The 12,632-nt window shown below is 35.1% G+C and overlaps 2 protein-coding genes and 1 long non-coding RNA gene across 6 annotated transcripts; 2 read left to right on the top strand and 1 right to left on the bottom strand.

Annotated features, from left to right (window-relative positions):
* Positions 1-11,570, bottom strand: LOC120211144. The gene is made up of 3 exons (XR_005524577.1): positions 11,559-11,570; positions 9,802-9,805; positions 1-71 (listed from the first exon to the last, which is right to left on the bottom strand). It is a non-coding gene; the product is annotated as an uncharacterized LOC120211144 (long non-coding RNA).
* LOC120211136 (probable methyltransferase PMT5) lies at positions 2,416-7,411 on the top strand. Of its 4 annotated transcripts, none has more exons than XM_039209752.1 (10): positions 2,416-2,512; positions 2,809-3,797; positions 3,957-4,092; positions 4,288-4,528; positions 4,786-5,011; positions 5,215-5,369; positions 5,506-5,809; positions 6,269-6,401; positions 6,605-6,809; positions 7,103-7,411. In XM_039209752.1, the coding sequence occupies exons 2-9, from the start codon at positions 3,286-3,288 to the stop codon at positions 6,752-6,754; spliced, it is 1,857 nt and encodes a 618-aa protein (XP_039065683.1). In that variant the 5' UTR covers positions 2,416-2,512; positions 2,809-3,285; the 3' UTR covers positions 6,755-6,809; positions 7,103-7,411. The 4 variants fall into 4 exon arrangements, with proteins under 4 accessions (XP_039065683.1, XP_039065681.1, XP_039065684.1 ...); XM_039209750.1 differs by having other exon boundaries at positions 5,212-5,369; XM_039209751.1 differs by lacking the exon at positions 2,416-2,512 and having other exon boundaries at positions 2,791-3,797; positions 5,212-5,369.
* On the top strand, positions 9,903-11,932 carry LOC120211142 (14-3-3-like protein GF14 iota). Its single transcript, XM_039209761.1, has 7 exons — positions 9,903-10,020; positions 10,134-10,440; positions 10,704-10,791; positions 10,910-11,019; positions 11,085-11,233; positions 11,324-11,388; positions 11,764-11,932. Exons 1-7 carry the CDS (start codon positions 9,945-9,947, stop codon positions 11,770-11,772), a joined length of 804 nt encoding a protein of 267 aa, XP_039065692.1. The 5' UTR covers positions 9,903-9,944; the 3' UTR covers positions 11,773-11,932.
* Positions 11,933-12,632: the final 700 nt, after the last annotated feature.

Here is a 12,632-nt window from a genome sequence, read left to right as displayed (position 1 = left end):
TTGGACTTATTGGACTTGGCATTGAGAGCCATGAAGGGGCCAGTTTACTTTTACAGGATTCTGTTAATGCGCTAAGTTGCAGGGTTTTGCCGATCGAGTTCCAATTATTGCTGTGGTGAATGGATGATTCCCCGCATGTTATTCAGACTGAGTGTGAGTGTAGGATGCTAGTATGTATCTCTCACAGGTATGGCGACTTTTTTCTAAAAAAATCATGTATTTGGAGAAAGAAGTATCTCCGTATATATATATATATATATGTTGGACTCTCTCAACCTGATGAGATGGGCACGCGTAGGGTGGTTCGATTTTTCGGCCCACCCTGACCTTGTCTGAAAGTTAATGCCCTCCACTCAACCTCTACCTGTTCCGACTTTAGAGAATATTCCACATAAGATCAAATTTTAAAAAATATAACCTCATAAGATCGAACCAAGTCGGAATGTACTCAGGTCAAGCTAGATGGAGTTAGTTTTATGGTTCATGGCTAAAACCCACATGTCTATTCATGGTACGATGAAATGATCAGTGTGTCCCAATACTGTCAAAAGTGGAATCATCCCCATCATGAGTCCTTTTCTGCTATATGCTCTGCTTTTTTACTGACAGGAAAATGGAGTATAAAAAGAACAGCTGAATGATTTACAGGTAAACGGAACAGTTAACTTTTACCAGGTTTACACTCGGGTGGGCTTTAAACCCTGGAAATTCATTTGTTGCTAATGGGGCCATGGCAGTGGGCACGGCTCATTCTCTGCTAATGCAACCCTGGATTCTGACACAATCCACAATCCTCCATATTGCACAACATTCTAGATGGTAACTTTAAACATAATTTCATTTTTCTAATGTAAGGATAAAATTATATTTTTAATCTCTATAAAAGAAACTATAATTCAATTATGACCTTTAAAAAAATGGGTGAAGTACACTAGAGGTCCTTAAACTATGTTTAAAAATTTATTTTGGTACCCATGGAATTTCAAAAGTTAAAGTTCACCTCATTAACATAAAGTTCTGCGTCTAGGGATGGGTATGAGTCGGGTTTGGTTGGATTTTTGGTTCACCCGACTTGACCCGAGAACAAGGAATCCTCCACTCCAGATTCGACCCGAACCGAACCGATATATAATTTAAAAATCTGATTCGATCCGACCTGAAATAATAAAAAAAATTATTTTTATTCAATAAAAACAATGACTTAATTGAAAAAAATAATATATAGAGAGCTATTATTGTAATTATTCATAAATATATAAGGTAAACTTATATATTTTTCGGGTCAGATCCGGTCGGGTATTTTTCATCATAAATCTAAACCCAACCTGACCTGAACATCACACTTAAAAACCCGACCCGAAACCGAATTTTAAAAAAATTGACACATTCAGGTCGGGTTGGAATCCGTCGGGTTCAGGTCCAATGCCCAACCCTATGCGTCCGACCCTGCCTTCAAGATATTTGACATTTAAAGGTGCTCCTCTTCGGGTAGAACTCGATCTCTTATATGTAGAATAGCTTTTTATAACCATGGCAAGTGTCTTAATTATGATGTTACACTGATTATTTTATAATGGTTCAATAAATTTAATGATTGTTTTATAATGTTTAAAAATATAACTATTAAAACAATCATTTGAAAATAATTCAGTGAGCTTTTAGTGCACTTTACCTTTTTTATACTTCATTTTCAATTTTTTATTATAAAATAAATACTTAAAATTAAGATATTAACTAACTTTTAAAAATAAAAAAATTAAACTAATTACCATCTGTTTAGATTTTAAATCCTAAACCATATCCTTAGAAACAAAATTGCCTTAAATGCACTCTTAACGAAACCTCTTCTTAATCTTTTTGACGGCTAAATCGGGACCGTTGATTCGCTTGACTACACGGAATAAAAGAACATGAGCCGCCAATCAGTGACAGCATCATCACCAGCTGTCATTCTGGTTTTTCTTTTTTTCTCGCGACGGTAGCGTACATTTCAAAAAGAAACCAAACACACCCCCACCATTTAATAATAAGGTCAAATTATTGGTTTTTGGTCCCTATTTTATTATGGAATTTGAAATCTAGTCTATACATTTTAAAAAATAATTAAAATCCTAAAGTTTTTGTACCCAATTGAACTTTCAAACCAATAAATTAATGAGATATTTTCATCACTTTTGATTATATCACATAAAATTTATAAAATTTTAGAAGTAAATTCTATATATGTGTAATTCATTAGTCTCCATTTTTATATTAAAAGTAAACTATTGGAATTAAATTTTAAATCTAAACATAATAGAGGGACCAAAACAAAATTTGACGAGCAATAAAACAAATAATAATAATAAAAGTCTGCAAACGGCCAAATTAAACAAATCATTTTCATGTTGCTAAATCATTTCTGCTCTGTGTTCGTCCATTTGCCTTCAGATCTGATTATTTTATTAAAACTTCTGTTTGTTCAATCACTCTCTCCTCCATTTGTCAATTTCCAGATTTTGAATCTCCACCGGTAAGCTCCCACGTAAACCCTAATTTTTTTTTTTGTATTTTTGTTTTCGGTGTTCGATTTACTTCGCTTGGGTTTTAATGATCGTGATCTGTTATTGTTTCCTTTTTGAGACCCGACTTCCGTTTTCAGGATTCTAAAAACGGAAAGTTTTGCTTTTCCTTTTTATTTTTTCAAGGATGTAATTTTTTTTTGGAAAACTCGTGTTAGATTCAATAGCCATTTCATCTGTCAAATTCACCTTTAAAGAATTGTGATTCCCTTATCTTTGAGTCCTCATTTTAGTGGATCATTTGCAGCTTCATGCGATTCGGTCACTCGTCAGAGACTGAGGGATTGACATTACTCGAAATTGAGTTTCCGTTGGCTCTGTTTGGATTCTGGTAAAATATTTACAGCAGTAAATTTTTGCTTTGGTTTGGATCAGGAGTTGTGTGATTCACTTCTGGAGGTGGAATCATTGATCCGTAATAAGGAATTGAAATTCAGCTCGGTTTTTGTATTTTTTATATATACTGGTTCTGGTGGATTTATTGTGAACTTTGGATTTTGTTCTATTTTTTTCTCTGTTGCTTGTGATGGTTAGCAGAAGATTGCTGCTGAAGGAGTGTAGAGTAGGGGATTTCGATGCTTGCTGGGCTTATCCAGATTTACTGTAACATATGCAGAAGCTCGTATGTGATGATAGGTTATGGTTTTCGCTATTCTTGGAGATTTAACTAAAGGGGTTGGCGATTTTGTGGATTTCCAATCTTTTAACGTTTGAAATTTTGGACATGAGAAGCCCCTGGCTCAATAAACTGTCTGTAATTTTCGGTCCTAGACCGCCTTTCAGCTGGTTGTTATTGTGCTTTGTCAGTGTGCTTGCGCTGATTGCAGTCTTTGGATCGTCTTCCTCTAATTCCTTTGACTCTGTACCTTCCACTCCGGTACCTGAGATCTATCCAAACTATAGAAGGCTAAAGGAGCAAGCGGCAGTTGATTATTTTGAGTTGAGAACTATTGCGTCGGGAGCTAGTCGACAAAGGGAGTTTGGTCTTTGTAGCAAAGAAAGAGAAAATTATGTACCTTGTTACAATGTGACAGAAAATACGATATTAGGGTTTAAAGATGGAGAGGAGTTTGATCGGCATTGTGAAGTGTCTGGGCAAGGAAACTGGTGTTTAGTTCGTTCTCCAAAAGATTATAAGATCCCACTCCGTTGGCCTGCTGGTAGGGATGTGATATGGAGTGGCAATATCAAGATAACAAAAGACCAATTCCTTTCTTCTGGAAGTATGACAAAAAGGTACTTATTAAATACATTTGGAGGCCCATATCCATTGTTTACAAACTTTACGTTTTACAGTTCACCAGTGTCTGGGTTTTTTAGCTGCTTATATTATTTTTCATGTGTTCAAAACCAGCTTTCGGATTTACCTTAATAATATTTTGACAATTTTTGTAGAATCATGTTGCTAGAAGAGAATCAAATTGCTTTCCATCCCGAGGACGGCTTAATCTTTGATGGTGTCAAAGATTATTCTCGCCAGATTGCAGAGATGTTGGGACTGGGAAGTGACTCCGAATTTTTTCAAGCCGGTGTATGTCTTTTATTTCACTTTACTTTTAGCATTATGGGGTACCTTGAGCTTTAGGATTATGATGTTTTGGGAACAATTTTTTTCTAATATTTTAGATTGTCCTATTTAAAAATATAAGAAAGATATCGTATGGTCTTCAAGGGGAACTAAAACTATCTGCACTGTATAGTATTTAATCTCCTACTCTGATTACAGGTGCGCACTGTACTCGATATTGGTTGTGGATTTGGAAGTTTTGGAGCTCATTTAGTTTCACTCAAGTTAATGACTCTTTGTATTGCTGCATATGAGGCAACTGGAAGCCAAGTTCAACTAGCTCTTGAGAGAGGTCTTCCAGCGATGATTGGCAATTTCGTATCAAGACAACTGCCATACCCATCACTATCATATGACATGGTTCATTGTACTCAGTGCGGTATTGTTTGGGACAAGAAAGGTACCTTCTCAGTTTAATAATTGGATTCAGTTATTTATTGATACTACTCTTTTACTTTCATGATTATTTGGGAAAAGGGGCTATGCCCCGATTCTTTTCCTACTATTTTTTAGTGATAATCACTATGTCATGTTTCATTATAGAATTTTGTTGAAAGTGCTGAAAATGTATACGAGTGCTGAAAATTCGTCCTCAAGTAGCTGCCCTATTCTGAAATTAAATATGTTTTGCTGTCAACCTATGATTTTTTAAAACAGAGGGGATGTTCCTTATGGAGATGGATCGGTTACTCAAGCCTGGAGGTTATTTTGTTTTAACCTCACCGACAAGTAAGCCACGAGGAGGTTCAACAGGTATGAAGAAAAGAAACATGTTAACGCCACTAGAACAATTTACGGAGAAAATTTGTTGGAGTCTTATTGCACAGCAGGATGATACTTTCATCTGGCAGAAAACTGTTGATGCACAGTGCTATTCTTCTAAGTGAGTAGACATTTATAATTTTTTCTCTTCTGCTAGTAAATCTTAGTTAAATTGCATAATGGAACTGGCTTCCAATTTCGTAAAATGGTTTTTAGGTTGTGTTATACCTCTTTACTTTGAATTAGTTTTATTTGGTTTGCTTAACTTGTAACTGTCAGACCAGCTCTGTTGTTTTTCTAACTTCTATTTCTTGAATATAGCAGGAAGAATGATGTACCCCTCTGCAAAGAAGGATATGATGCACCCTATTATCGGGCCTTGGTGCCATGTATTACTGGAACTTCCAGCAAACGCTGGATTCCTATTCAGAACAGGTCCTCTAGCTCAGATTTGAGCTCAGCGGAGCTTGAAGTTCATGGAAAGTTTTGTTCCAACTCATTTTTTCTCCCTGCACATGCTTTTTTATGTTGCTATTGTGCTGCAATATGCAATCTGTATTTTATGTAGTATATGGTTTAGTTGGCTAGCATATTGATATAATTTAATCTTTGCAGGAGTCAGTCAGGAGGATTTCTTTGAAGACTTGCAAGTTTGGAAATTAGCTTTAAAAAACTATTGGTCATTGCTTACACCATTGATTTTCTCTGACCATCCCAAGAGGCCAGGAGATGAGGATCCTTTGCCTCCATTTAATATGCTACGCAATGTGATGGACATGAATGCTCATTATGGGGGCTTGAATGCTGCATTACTGGAGGAAAGGAAAATGGTGTGGGTGATGAATGTGGTGCCTGTTAGAGCACGCAATACGCTTCCTCTCGTTCTTGACCGAGGTTTCCTTGGTGTCTTGCACGACTGGTTAGTTGTTTTACAACTTCAAAGCAATATGTTTAATTTGAGTTTAACATCTTTGTTTGGGTATAAATATCTTCACAAGTTTTTAGAACTGATCTTACTTTTTGTGTTCTCAGATTATGATCGCGTTTAAATTTTTGGATCATAAAGATTCTGTTAAAAATTAAAATAGTTTGCTTTAATTCAAATTCATTCTTAAAATTGATTAATACTGTTGCCTATAATATTTCTGTATCTACCTTGAGTTATTGAATTATAAGTGGCTTATTTGCTCAAATCAATGTTGCAAGTAAAGACATGATTGCTATTTGTGAATAAAATTTACATTTGGAGTCTGTATGTACATTATTCTCTCTGAGATCAAGTTGAACATTTAAATTTTCTTTTCAAGCTTGCTCATTTCTGATGTAATTTTTGAATGCCGAAAGAACATTTTTATCTTTTGTATCTGGTGCTGTACAGGTGCGAACCCTTCCCAACATATCCTCGAACGTATGACATGCTTCATGCAGATGGACTCCTCTCACTGCTTACTTCAGAGAGGTGCGGTTTGATGGAATTATTTATAGAGATGGATCGAATTCTTCGTCCCGAGGTATTATTTTTCAGAGTTTGTGGTTGAAATCTAGCATCCTAATTCTCCTGAATGATCCCCCCTGCAAAAAGAATTTGGGTTTTTAATCAATTCCCTAGAATGTGATGTATTAATTAATTGTTTCTGAAATAGTTATTACCTACTTGTGCAACCGAATATTAGAAGTTATAATTATTCATAATCAGAGCTTGTGTTTTTTGCAGGGCTGGGTCGTGCTCTCTGATAAATTAGGAGTTATAGAGTTGGCGCGTGCACATGCTACACAAATACGATGGGATGCGAGGGTGATCGACCTTCAGAACGGCAGTGATCAGCGCCTACTTGTCTGTCAGAAACCTTTTCTGAAGAAATGATTGATTGAGCACCGAAAGGTCTCAAGCCTGCGGATTGTAAACTTTTCTTGATCTGGTAAGCTTCTAATTAATCCGCCAAAAAAACTTTTTTCGCTCCCATGCACAATTTGTGATCCTCTAATTGATTTCTCATATTGGAACCTGATTGCCTTTGGTTTTTAAATCGACAGAGTAAGTGGCCTCGGTAAACAAAACGCTAACCGGATTTTATGCCATGAATTCTTTCAAGCTTTTGATGGTATACGTGATTATGTTCTACAAACCGGATTTTAGGCGCTGACACTTACTGTAGTTAGCTAGCATCATTGGTTTCATGTCTTGGAACTGATTATGTACCTATTTTGGCAGAGGATGAACTGTCTGTGGCATGACAACCCGAGCTATGCTCCATAGTTTCAAGCTGTTCGATATTAATGACCGAAGGAGCATGGTGGAGGATTGTAGATGAGCTTAGAAACGAGGTTTGCTGCTAAAGCAGCCGTGGTTCGTTTTCTTTGCCAAGGTATTTGTAGCCAATTCATTCGTCCACATTATTTTTTCGCCTCGGTCTTAATTTTGGGTTTGTTGATTTCTTTATTATTTCGATATCGAACTCTCCTTGCACCGAACCATACAATTTTATTGCTGTGCAATGCCCATGAAATGTGATAATTACAAATAGATTAAACCATCTAATCTCTATGGACGTGTGAGGTTCATGGAGCCATTGTTTCTCATTTTTCTTGTCAGAAATTGTTTTTGATGCATAGGAGTTGGGTTGTAGTTCGACTTTTGAAAAGTATCGTGAAAAAAATAATGCTTTTGAAAAGTATTTATAGATTTATTAAAATAGGAAACGATATACCAAAAACCTCTTTGCTTTAGGTATTAAAGTAGATCAAAACCGATAATTTAGGTATTAAATGCGTAGTTTACCCTTAATCTTAAATATCCTCATTCAAAAGGGCACAAAATCATATTCAAACCCTTTATCTACCATCAAATATAAAAAATCAAATACCCATCTCCATGTGATCCCTCAAATCAACCATTTTACAAGTGTTGAAGTTCATTAGCGGTCACTGAACTATAAACGACCTTTTTGATCAACGAATTTTTCAATGTTACAAAATGGTCATTAATTACTTGTTGATATAATCACAAAATGGTCATTAATTAAGTTTGTTGATATAATTACATATGGCCATTAACTTATTGATATGGTCATTTAGAGGATCTTTTAGTGCGCAGTAAGAAAAATTCACTGGACGTGGACTGCTTGGTTGAGATTTTTTAATCTAAAAATTTAATTTTTGGAGTTGCAGGGGATTGAACCCTATGCCTCTGCCTCTCACATGCAGAGCGAGCGCCCTACCATTTGAGGTACAACCCGTGTGTTGACGTGCCTTGAAAAAGAATTTTAACAACACTTTCTAAGTAAAATTGGGTAATTCAATTAGCACTTTCCCATATTTTTCATATGAAAAGTGTTTTAGCATTTAAGAAATCAGTTTCAAATCCAAATAGATTAACAGCATATAAGATTCAAGTTCCATCAACTCGCGTTAACAAGTAATACATAGGAAACAAATAGCTTATAAATATTTATTGATCTCAATAATAGAATATTATCTTAATAAAAAAGATAATATTAATAAAAAAAAGATATAATTGTATGAATCACGTGACTTCCGTATTAAAAGAATTGTTATTATTCCTTAAGGATCCGGATTCGAGCATCATAGATGCTAGGGACTTGAATGCTCTATCATATCAACATATTATGATAATATAGACTTAAGACGGTATTAGAAAATGAATATTGATAAAATCAAGATTTGAGAAAGAGATCTTAAAATTGTACTTTCGTTCAAATTGATAAACTTTTAAATATCAAAGAATTTTTAAAATTATTTTAAGTTACGATCAATTTGACAAAATTATAAATTTTAAAGACTAAAATTATTATTATATTATATCATATCATTATTTTCATCAAATCGATAATATTTTTAAGGTAAAAAGACATTAGAGGTCCTTGCACTTTTAGAAATAACAATATGACTCATATTATTTTTTTCTCTCCATGCGACTCTCTAACTCAGAAAATAAATATAATGTGGCCCTTTGACCAACAATTTTTGGTCGTTGACTATTACAGTTCTGATGTGGTAGTGCACGATGCTAACATGGTGTTCCACGGTGTTGATGTGACAGTTTGCGATAGTAGATTAACGTGGTGGATGAAATTATAGATGAATTATATCGATAACTCAAACATGACAGATGGATTGCCACTAGGAATGGGCACGGGTCCCGAACCCGACGGGTTTCGACCCGACCCGATTGGGTTGAATTTTTTTTTAAAAAAGGTACGAGTCAGATTCAGGTTTAGGTGAAAAATCCGACCCGACCCGAAAAATAATATAAAAATACCTTATATATCTAGGGATAATTGCAAGAATACCACTCTTTATATTAGTTTTTTCAATTAAGTCCCTATTTATTAAAAAAATAATAATTTTATATTATTTTGGATTGAGTTTCAGATCTGGTGGAATTACTCTAAACTCGAGTCTGGTCGGTTTCTGGTGGAGGTATAAAATTTTCGAGTCAGGTCGAGTTGGCCGAAAACCCGACTCATGCATATCCCTAATTATAACATCAATACCATAAACTACCACATCATCACAGTGAACTATCACGTCAACATCGTAATAGTCAACGACGAGAAATGTTGATTAAAATATCACATTGGATTTATTTTTTGAGTTGAAGGATCATATTGAGAGAAAAAATAATACGGGCAGATTATCCCAAAAAAATATAAGTATCTCTGATGCCTTTTTTTTTAACTATGTTAAAAAATAATTAAATTATGAAAAAAATATAAAATAGATAAATTGCAACGTAATAAATTTATCCTAATTTTTATTAAAGGAAGAGAAATAATAAATTTATCCTAATTTATCCGATTAGAAAGGAATTGAACAAGTCCTGGCAAGTTAAAAAAGAAAAAGTAAAACAACGAATGGCGCGCTTCGCCTTTCATGGCTTCCCCCTCAAACTTTGCTCCACCCTTCGACTCCCTTCTATAAGTTATCATCTTCCCCTTTCCTCTCTCCCATTCCGCCATTTTACTTTCTGGATTGTTTTCCTTTTTGAAAACACACACACACTGTTCTATCTGTTCTTTCTCTCATTCTCAACAATGTCCTCTCCGGAGAAAGAGAGAGAAACTCATGTCTACATGGCCAAACTCGCCGAACAAGCCGAGCGTTACGAAGGTAATACAAAAAACAACGATGGGTTTTCAATTCCTTTCGAGGTTGAACAAGCTTTAACGATTTAAGTTTGAATTTTTCTCTTCCGTGTTTTTTGGTTTCTGGGTGTGAGGCAGAAATGGTGGAGAGTATGAAAAAAGTGGCGAAACTCAACTGCGAACTCACCGTGGAAGAGAGGAACCTGCTCTCGGTGGGGTACAAGAACGTGATCGGTGCACGGAGAGCTTCGTGGCGGATCATGTCTTCCATCGAACAGAAAGAGGAATCCAAAGGGAACGAAGAGAATGTTAAGCTGATCAAAGGGTACCGTCGAAAAGTAGAAGAAGAGCTCTCCAATATTTGCACTGACATTTTGAGCATCATCGATAAGCATCTCGTCCCTTCTTCCACCTCTGGTGAAGCCACTGTTTTTTACTACAAGATGTAAGTTAATGGCACCTACTTAAGATTTTATGTTAGAGTTGTGAAACTAAGAATTTATATTAAAAATTTAGCAGTACGAATTTAGATTATGAATAGAATTAAGAAACTACCCGAGAATTCGAAATTTCTCGGGTGTCCGACCGAACTCCAGTACCTCTCTGTCCATCCCTGGCTACCGGGATTGTTAGTTTTATCGAATCAGAGAGAATCAGATAACTAGTGTTCTCTGATTGCAAACTTACGTAGCAAGTAATTGGATCCAGGAAAGGTGATTACTACCGGTATGTTGCTGAGTTCAAGACAGATCAAGAGAGGAAAGAAGCTGCTGAGCAGTCATTGAAAGGTTATGAGGTAAGTTAAAGTTTACACTTCTGTCATATATAACAAAAAGATCCCATAATTTGATCATAGTGTTCTTCACTTACTGCAGACACCTAATTTCCCCTTTTTTTTCTTCTCAACTTGTTAGGCTGCTTCTGCTGCTGCAAACACTGATCTTCCTTCAACTCATCCTATTCGTCTCGGCCTCGCCCTTAACTTCTCTGTGTTTTACTATGAGATAATGAACTCACCTGAGAGGTATATGCTCATAATATCTGTTATAGTAATTAGTTGAATGGTCTAATTGGTTGGGGAACTTGCAGGGCCTGTCATTTGGCTAAGCAAGCTTTCGATGAAGCCATTTCCGAGTTGGACACTTTGAGTGAGGAGTCATATAAGGATAGCACCCTCATTATGCAGCTTCTAAGAGACAATCTCACTCTCTGGACTTCTGATTTGCCTGAAGATGGAGGTATTCTATTTAAAAAAAATTAATGTACTTATATCAAGTATATGAACTTTGGGAAGAATTGTCTTAGACAAGTATATGAATTTGTTGCAGGTGAAGACGGCGCAAAAGGTGAAGATGCTAAATCCTCAGCAGCCAAATCTGAGGCAAAAGCCGAGGTAAGGGCTAAACCCTCAAATTATGACTGAATTCTACATTAGTCCCTAAACTTCGAAACATACTAATTGAGTCCACAGAGTATATATGATGTGGTACACCAACTGTTTTAAACACATTGATCAAAATTTTGAACATGTGTATATATAGGGTATGGAAGAGCTTGTATAACATGTCATATCCAAATTGATTCATGTGTTCTAAATATACTTCACATCGAATCTAAATTTATAACTAGCTGACAGCACGAGTGCATGACCCTAGTAATGCGATATCGATACTTTCGAGGATATAGTTAGATCGTTTCGAAGCTTTAAAACTAATTAGAATGATATTGATAGCTTCATTACATGAAAATGTCTAATTGGTTTTTGCAGAAAAATTGATGAAGAGAATCTGGGAGGCCTGAATTGGGGCGGGGGCAAATTCAATGTGTTTTCAAGTGCTCTTTGCCTAAATTGGCTTCTTATGAACCCTTATTACAAGAGGATTGGATCAGCCAGTTTAGCCCATTTTACAATACTAAACGATCATTTTGCAGTAATACCAAAAACCAGATGATCAAGTTTGATCAGTTGATCCAAACCATGTCTTTAATTTCCACTCTTGTTTTCATTTTTCCTTTAATTTAATGTTATCTAATATGAAGTTACTTGTTGAAATTATGGATATTTTTTTTTGCTTTATATTGTTTCCTTTTGGTTACATTTTGTATCATATTATAAGCTTCTATTTTCGAAAACGTAGGGCCGTCAATTATCAGATAAAGCATTGTTTAATCTATGAATTCGATCATTTCAACCACTATCTGTCATTGAACACTCACACATCTGGTAGTTTTGGTGTTAGAATCCGAGATCTCAAAGAATAACAACAATTCCTACACCACTGAGGTCGCTTGGTTCGTGCAAAAATAATATTGAACTTAAGATTTCTTGAATTGGAAAAATGGAACATTAATAATGTAAGAAAATTTAAAAAAGAAATTATTAACTTCTATTGATTTTGCCAATGCAAATTAAAAAAAAAAGGAATTTATTGGTAAATTACCCTCTTTGGGTGTTGAATTCTATTTCATTTTTTAGTACAAAGAAAATGTATGAAAATTAATTGTAAGATTATAAATACTTTCATCATGTAAATTAAATATATAAAAAAATACAAAAGTAAAAATTTATTTAAAAATGGTTAGTTAATATCTTCGTAAGGAAAAAAATTATTGATCTAACTAGATAAGACGTTGAGT

The sequence above is a fragment of the Hibiscus syriacus genome, unplaced genomic scaffold (genome assembly GCF_006381635.1).
Source record: "Hibiscus syriacus cultivar Baekdansim isolate YM2019G1 unplaced genomic scaffold, ASM638163v2 tig00109958_pilon, whole genome shotgun sequence".
Taxonomy (NCBI): Eukaryota; Viridiplantae; Streptophyta; class Magnoliopsida; order Malvales; family Malvaceae; genus Hibiscus; species Hibiscus syriacus.
The sequence above is the reverse complement of the archived record's forward strand: the minus strand, read 5'-3'. Positions and strand labels throughout refer to the sequence as shown.